The sequence below is a fragment of the Lactuca serriola genome, chromosome 8 (assembly GCF_051521515.1).
Source record: "Lactuca serriola cultivar US96UC23 chromosome 8, Lser_US96UC23_V15, whole genome shotgun sequence".
In the NCBI taxonomy this organism is placed as follows: Eukaryota; Viridiplantae; Streptophyta; class Magnoliopsida; order Asterales; family Asteraceae; genus Lactuca; species Lactuca serriola.
In genome coordinates, this window is record NC_136415.1 from 280,949,734 (window position 1) to 280,958,625 (window position 8,892).

Below are 8,892 nucleotides of genomic sequence, written 5' to 3' on the forward strand. Positions count from 1 at the left end.
AGCTCAAAGCCCAGTTGAACGTCGTACGTGCGGCGTACGCTCAGCTACGTTGGGCGTACTCGACGAAACCAAGTCATGACAAAATCTAGGTACATTGGGTGTACGTCCAGTTACGCGAGGCGTAACATGGCTTATTCCAAAAATTCATTTTCTAACTTAACCATTAAAGCACTTAGCACACAAACTTTAGAGAACCTTAAAATAAAGCTCTTAATGCATAAAGTCAGCACCTTTATGAATTTTCAAGACTTAATGGGAGCCAACAACCATTCTAATCCAACTAGAACATGCATGGACCAAAAGCAAGGACCAAGATACCATTTTTACGAACTTATAGACTTAGAAAGGGCAAGATCTAGCAATATTGGCTCCTGGAGTGGCTCAAACTCACAAGGAGGATTCAAAACCCAAAAATAAGCACAAATCTATCCTTAAACCCATAAAACATAACAAGAAGCCAAGGTATAAACTTGATACCTTAAATGAGTTGGAAATGAAGCCAAGAGTCTAGATAAAGTCTTCCTTTGAACCACAAGCTAGCACCAAGCACCCTTTCCTTGAAAATGAGCAAAAGCACACCAAAATGCACACTTAGATCTCTCAAACACTCAGTGAGAGGTTAGTGTTTCCGAAATGAGGCTAGAAGTCAATGGAGGATGAGAAATGAAGGATCCTTGATTTTATAAGGATGATTAAATAGTGCCCAAACCCTAAAATTTAGGGTTTGGCACTATGCTCATTATGTTGGGCGTACTCACCCAAGGCACACGCAACTTACCATGCACGCATGGAACTGATTTGCAAAACTTTCCCATTAAAGGCCATTTTTGCCAATAATTCAAATTGCTCTAACTTCCTCATCTTAGGTTCGTTTCCAACGAACCTTATATCCACGGAAAGGTGGCGAGAAGCCCTATGCTTCTAACAAATCACCATCGCCTTAAAATTTCCCTAACAAGAACCTAAAATTCATCAAAGAACGAGCTATTAAATTACGATTATACCCTTGGCCTCTGAAGACACCATCGAACACTTGGATCACTTAAACCATAACACCCACATCCGAAAAGGGCCAAATCCTTTCTTCCCTAAGGCCCTAAGACTCATGACAACTGAAGATTGGGCCACCGCCCAGAAGAATGAAGCAAATCCAAAACCGAGTGTTACCAAAGAGTTCTAGATATGCGAATTAAGCGAGAGTGAGTTTGTTTGAGTCTTTCTTAGTTCTTGAAGTGTGAAATGTGTGTGTGAGCATTCTTTTTCCGTCTTTCTCTTATAACGTTCTCAGAGGATACAGCAAAACCACTTTATGTTTAGTGGTTTTATGGAAGGATCAAGTCTTTTCGAAAGCTTCTTGACCCAAAAAATAATCTTTGTGACCAATTTCTTTGAGTCATCTTCTTTTCCATGTGTGATAGAGTGCGAGGTTCGAGAGTGTTTTGTACGAATAAATGCTTTATTGGATCAATTTTTGGTAGCATTAGTGGGTGAGGAGATAGCGTATGATCTGTGCGGTAAGCAAGCAGCAAGCATTTTCTACTTCAACAATATCTACTTATATTTGTTTTGTGTTTCAAAATAACTTTAGTTTTCTTTTTTCTTTTTCTTTTAGATGATGAAAAACAAACCGAAAACTATGAATGCTTCTAATTAATTGAATCGTATTTTATAATCCATTTTTATTATATATATATATATATATATATATATATATATATATATATATATATATATAAAGCAAAGTGATGTCTTTATGACAATTCGTCAAGTCTGATCGAGAAACTTGCGCCCAAAGTGCTTACACAGCCGCTCAGCGTTTGGCTAAGATCCTTAATAACTGATTCACAAACTACTCGAACTTTATTTCAGTCTTTTGTTAAGTGTTCGCATAGCGACTCAGGTCCTAACAACTTGATGTCAGACTGTTCAACATAAGGTACATCTATGTCCTCTAACATAGATAACATAAAGACTAGGATTAGATACTTAACATAATGAGTCCTATGCTTTCACGAAAGAAGAAGGAGCTCAAAGAGATTTAACAATGGATTGTGTTGGTGTTCCACGCTATCTCAACTCCTAGTTCTAGTAGTACAAGATCGAATCTAATCCATAAGAATAGATCTTAGGCGGAAATAGAGCTCTTTGAAATTGAAAGCGGTATTCTCCCTTATATATATCCCAAAATAAATAGAATCACGTAATTCTCTCCAAGGTCTGCTGAACTAACAACTCTATTAAAAAGGAGAATTATCAATTTTTACACGAATTTTCAAGTGGATGAGATTGGTTGAGTGATCTCAGTTGGAGATAAGATTGCACGTGTTTATGGGTTGAATGAGATTCAAGTTGGGGAAATGGTTGAATTTTCCAGAGGTTTTGAAAGGAATAGCCTTGAATCTTGAGAATAAGAATGTAGGTATCGTTGTCTTTGGTAGTGATACTGCTATTAAAGAATGAGATCTTGTCAAGCGCACTGGCTCTATTGTGGATGTCCCTGTGGGAAAGGCTGTGCTAGGGCGTGTGGTTGACGCCTTGGGAGTACCTATTGGTGGGATAGAGGGTCTAAGCGATCACGAGCGAAGACGTGTCGAAGTGAAAGCCCCTGTGATTATTGAACGTAAATATGTGCACGAGCCTGTGAATACTAGGTTAAACGTGGTAGATAGCTTAGTTCCTGTAGGCCATGGTCAACGAGAACTTATAATCAGGGACCGACAAATCAGAAAAACAGCTATTGCTATTGATACCATATTAAACCAAAAGCAAATGAACTCAAGGGGCGGTTATGATAGTAAGACATTGTATTGTGTCTATTTAGCGATTGGACAAAAACGCTCAACTATGACACAATTAGTTCAAATTCTTTCAGAAGCGAATGCTATGGAATATTCCATTCTTGTAGCAGTCACCGCTTCAGATTTTGCTCCTCTGCAATTTTTGGCCCCATATTTTGGCTGTGCCATGGGGCAATATTTCTGCGATAATGGAATGCATTCATTAATAATCTATGATGATCTTAGTAAACAGGCAGTGGCATATAGACAAATGTCATTATTGTTACGCCGACCACCAGGCCTTGAGGCTTTCCCAAGGGATGTTTTATATTTACATTACCGTCTCTTAAAAAGAGCCACTAAATAATCGAACCAGACAAGACGCAGGTAACTTGACCGCCTTACCCATCATTGAAACACAAGAAGAATCCAAAAAGTAATTCAATGATTTCACAATAGGAATATTACATAATAATTTAAATTTATTAAAATCGATAGAATATGACAACTTGTATTTTTTATATACGATTATCTATTTTTCTTATGAAATTAACAACCCTCAAAATAATCACATCAAGGTTTTGTATTATAAAATTTATAAATATCTTGTGTTCTCTGACCAAATTAACATCCTTAAAAATGATAGCATCAAGGTTTTGTATTCTAAAATTTATAAATAACTTACTATTCCCAAGATAGTCTTTTTTTAGATAAAGTCGGTAAGTAGCAAGAATTGTTAGGTTTTTTGATTGTTTAAGTTTTGGAGTATTATTTGTTAAGTTATCGGCTATTCTTGATTTTTTAAAGTTTCAAAAATCATTCCTATTTATTTACGGAAAGTTTTAAACCAAAGATTTTTCCTTTTCTTTAATATATATATATATATATATATATATATATATATATATATATATATATATATATATATATAAATAAGGAATTGCATACCCTTATTTTTCTTCCGTAAGAGTTAATTATTCTATATATATATATATATATATATATATATATATATATATATATATATATATATATATATATATATATATAGGTTCAGGTTCATTTGAGATCATTCTAATTTTGTGAGACCGTGAGACCAAAACTAAAAATAATTTTAAAATGCAAAATAAAATGGAAAAATCCAAAAATTCTATTTTTAAATATTATTTTCGGAACTTGAATTAACTAAAAAATAAAAAAGAATAAAAAAAATCCCGTTTGTTTTTAAAATACGTGAAATATTCTAATAGAATATTACACTGACATATTCTAAAAAATAATTTTAAAATGCAAAATATATGGAAAAATCTAAAACTTCTTTTTTTAAATATTATTTTCGGAACTTGAATTAATTGAAAAAAATAAAAAAAGAAGTAAAAAAAATCCCGTTTTTTTTGAAAAATACGTTAAATATTCTAATAGAATATTACACTGTACATATTCTAAAACATAATTTTAAAATGCAAAATAAATGGAAAAATCCAAAAATTCTTTTTTTAAATATTATTTTCGGAACTTGAATTAACTAAAAAAAATAAAAATAAAATAAAAAATGCGTCTCACGGTCTCACAAAATTAGATCGTCTCACATGAACCTAACCCTATATATATATATATATATATATATATATATATATATATATATATATATATATATATATATATTGAATAATTAACTCTTAACGGAAGAAAAATAAGGGTATGCAATCGCATATCCTTGTCATGCTATAGATCCGCCCATACGGTGAGTTGAGATATAATATTCCATACATAAGGTATACGGTACAACACTTGACATATCCAAAATGTTGTTAGTGTTTTGGGTTTGGCCTCTCACGTGAATCTTATAAAATGTTTATATGAATTGCTCAGAGATTCAATATTTTTATTAATTTAAAGGATATACAAATTAAAAAAAAATAATTACAATAGATTATACATCTAAATTAGAAACTAAATAATATTTCTATGAAATATATCCTCAATATAACCGAGAAAACACAGATAAAACCGATGTTGGCTCAACTCTAAGAGAATGACATGTAATTAGGTAAACTTTTCAATTAATACTTCTTTTAATATGCTCGATCGTTTAATTAACCTGACCGTTAATACATGGCTTTCTAAGGCCATCCGTTATACCCACCACATACCACATATGTGGTGGGTGCCACATCAGCACCACATTCCATTACCACTAACATGAGATACTTACCACTAAACACACCACTCCACCTCATTTTTTTATTTAAATTTAATTCAAAAATACATTAAAAACATTTTTTTAATACTAGTTTTTCCATTAAATTAAAATAACAAATTACATTAAATAAAAACTAAATTAATTGAAATTAAAAAATAAAATAAAAATAACAATCAAAATAAAAATTACATTAGTTAATTTAAAAAAAAATAAAAAAAACATTAAAAAAAAACTAAAAATTCCAACCATACATAAAATAAACTACCCCCTACGCCTACGTCGGGCTCGAACCGACTCTTTCATTGCTTAGAAAAGTTCCAAGTCTTCGCCCTCAAGGTTGTCCGCTTTCATTTTCAAGATTTCCATATCGGTTTTTGTTTGGAGTGTCTCTTGTGCCTCTTGAAATGATGTTTGTGCTTCGATCATTTTTTGTTCCATCCGAGTCATCACCTCGGCCTTCGTTTCTTGAAGCTGCACATATCGATCAAATTTATCGCCGAACATATCCATAACACTAGAATTCGAAGATGTTGACGCCGCTTTTTTTGCTTTATTTCTTCCAACGGGCCGAGGAAGAGGTTGGTCGGTTTCAAGATTTATCGGATCGTCGTTGATGTCGATGTGTGTTCGGCCGTCCGATTGTTGAGAAGTTCCATCGGGGTTTCTCGAACGCTTTGAACCGGAAGATTGGGAACTTCCTTCCGTTTGCTCTTTCCATTTTGGGGCGTCTTTCAATTTTAGCCACGGTTTCATATACGGAAAAGCTTTGCGTGTAGGCGTTGTTTTTTCATATTGGTCCATGGCCGCCTTGAATACATCAAAATCGTTCGAGCCGCTTTTGCGTATGTTTAGGAGATTGTTGTAGATTCCTCCAAAATCGGTGAAATTTAGTAGAATATCTCGCCATTTCGACGTAATTTGATCGGCATTTCGAGTTTTACTTTCCATTAACTCGTAAAAAATGGCTCGGACTTTTTCCCAAAAACTTCTGTAAGTCTGGCTATCTCCTACAATTGGATCTTCGGAAGCCGCCACCCATGCCTCCGCTAACTTTTCTTCTTCTTCTTTTGTCCATGGGACCCTTTCTTGGTTGGTAGTGGGTCGGGCCGTTTTTTTTTTTCCTTTTTTCTTTTTTGGTTGAGGTGGTGGTGAAGGTTGCGTTTCCGAAACAAAATCCGGCGAAAGTGGTGGTTGTGAGCTTGGTGGTTGTGAAATTGGTGGTTGTTGTTGTTGTGACGATTGTTGTTGGAGTTGTTGTAGTTGTTGGAATTGTTGAAATTGTTGGTATTGTTGTTGCATTTTTTGTTGTTGGAAAGCCGGAAAAGGTTGATATTGTTGTTGGAAAAGTGGTGTTTGTTGGATAGGGGACCACTTTGAAGTAGATTGATAAAACCGCCTTGAGGTGACTCCATAGTCGGGAATTGTCAAGGTGTTGTATCTAATGCAAAAGCGTTATCGGGTTTGCGATTTCGGTAGTTTGGAGGGGTATTTTGGTTGGGATCCATGATTTTTGGTTGTGAAGATGTAGTGTGTAGTTTGTGTATAGAGAAAGAAAAGAATGGTGTAAAAAATAAGGAGTAAAAATATGGTATTTATAGGTAAATAAATTGTTTATTTTTTTTTTTTATTTTTTTTTTTAAATCTAGCCGTTCAACAACGGCTACACAAAAAAGAAACAAAAGAAACGGTCGAATTCTTGCATCGGAGCCTCATTGGTCGTTTAGGGCCGTTGTCCGGGACACGGAAGACCACGACCACGACCCACCACGAACCACCAGGGTGGTGTGCACGGCCGTGGTTCGTGGCCAACTAGACCACAGACCTGCTCGTGCTACGTATACCGGTAGGTCTAATCACATGACTTTCAAAAAGATGGGAATATTACAAACCACATTCTGATTGGCCACTTTTATCATATTTGAAGAATTTATCTTATCTTAAATATTGAATCACACCATCGTTTTTGTAATTCCATGACTACAAGATGGATTAATGGGCCTGTAGATATTTTCCATAATAGGCCCAAAATTGCTGAAGGAGCACCATTTAAATTCCAGAGAACTCTAGAAAAACTCAAATAGTCACAGGTTTACAATAAATAAATAATAATCGATAAATCGAGAAAGATCAGATACGTCACCTTAGTCACGGACCCACTTCTCAACATTTCTAGAAATTTCTATATCCACCCTCAAGTATCCTATATATACACATTACCCCTTATGCTTCTTTATCAAAGTTTCTTGAGAAAAAAACATGGCTCAATGTCAGACTACACTCCCATTGTTCTGTCAAAGAATCACAACCCACAGATCAAACCCTTCATCTTCAATTTTCATCCCAATTACTCACAAAAAGAATCCTAATTTCACCATCATAAAAGCAGACGCAAGAAACGGGGATCAGTTACAGAGAACAAGCATCAAGAATCAGCAACCCATCAAGAAGAGAGTCGCCCAATCCCCACCTGTTGGTAAGTTTCAGTTTAGGATTTAATTTACACAACTTTTTTCTTATATTTCTGATATGATGAAGCAAAATTCTTTAATATGAAATGAAAGAACCAATCAAGATTCAAATTTTCCAACTTTTTTCTTCCATTTCTGATATGGGAATGTATAATTCTTTACATTTAAGATATATTCCATCTTTTTTCTTCCAATTTCTGATATGGGTGTATACAATTCTTGAAACATGAATTAAAGAACAAACAAAGATTCAATCTTTCCATCTTTTTTTTTTCAATTTTTGATATGGATGTGTACGTTTCTTCAATATAACATAAAGAAAATAACCAAGAATCAATCTTTGCAACATTTTTTCTTCCATTTCTGATATGGGTAAGTAAAATTCTTGACATATAAGATGAAAGAATCAATCAAGATTCAAAATTTCCAACTTTTTTCTTGATTTCTGATAAGGGTATGTATCATTTATGATTTTCCAGCATGACATCGAGATACTAACCAAGATTCAATCCTGTTGTGTGTAGGGTTATGGGATAGATTTCCAACAGCAAGAACAGTTCAGCAAATGATGGACACAATGGACAGACTAATGGAGGAGCCACTGGCATACAACGGTGGTGGAAATGGTGGTGCGTGGGGATCTCAGGGACAGGGTACAAGCAGTTACAGCAGGGGAAGGACTCCATGGGAGATCAAAGAAGGTGAAGAGGACTACAAGTTGAGATTTGATATGCCTGGAATGACGAAAGAAGATGTGAAGGTGTGGGTGGAAGAGAAGATGCTGGTTTTGAAAGCAGAAAAAGTGAAGAAAGACAACAATGGTGAAAGCAATGAGGAAGCCATTGATGAGGGGGAATGGAGCCCTAAAAGCTTTGGGAGGTATAGTTTTAGGATTGCATTGCCTGAAAATATACAGTTTGAGAAGATTAAGGCTGAGGTTAGAGATGGGGTTTTGTATGTAACGATACCTAAAGCACCTGTTTCTTCCAAGGTGTTGGATATAAGCGTTCAATGAGTAGAAAGCAAGCAATTTTGAAAATTTTGTTTTGACAGTGTAAAAGAAAATTTCGAATTCCTAAATATTTATTGATGAAAATTTTGGCTATTTAAAAAATGTTAATGGTATATTAAAAGCTTGTACATTGTAGATGTGTAGATGTTGGTTAGTTAAATATAAAATTGGCACAGCTAGCTTATTTTTTGAGGTTTTTTTGTTGTCGTGTTTGGTAAGCTAAATAGTAGCTTATTAGCTAGTTTATAAGTTAGCTTTTTGAAAAGCTAGCTTTTTAGGAGTTTTTTTTTTTTTTTTTTTTTTTTTCAAATATACCCCTTAGTTAATTATAGAAACACATATTTTTATGTCTTTTTATGTAATTTTATATATTTCAGCTAGTTTTACTGAACGTTATTTTTTATCAGCTAGCTTTTCAGCTAACAGCTAGCT

At 34.2% G+C, this 8,892-nt stretch overlaps 1 protein-coding gene across 1 annotated transcript; it reads left to right on the top strand.

The window, feature by feature from the left end:
* Positions 1–7,230: 7,230 nt before the first annotated feature.
* LOC145068906 (small heat shock protein, chloroplastic-like) lies at positions 7,231–8,543 on the top strand. Its single transcript, XM_079015874.1, has 2 exons — positions 7,231–7,453; positions 7,973–8,543. Exons 1-2 carry the CDS (start codon positions 7,237–7,239, stop codon positions 8,461–8,463), a joined length of 708 nt encoding a protein of 235 aa, XP_078872000.1. The 5' UTR covers positions 7,231–7,236; the 3' UTR covers positions 8,464–8,543.
* The last annotated feature ends 349 nt before the right edge of the window (positions 8,544–8,892 follow it).

What these genes read in the sequence shown, in the direction of transcription:
- LOC145068906 (XM_079015874.1), top strand. Translation starts at nt 7,237, where the DNA reads ATGGCTCAATGTCAGACTACACTCCCATTGTTCTGTCAAAGAATCACA. An exon ending in CGCCCAATCCCCACCTGTTG is followed by an intron (nt 7,454 to 7,972) that starts GTAAGTTTCAGT and finishes TGTTGTGTGTAG; the next exon opens with GGTTATGGGATAGATTTCCA.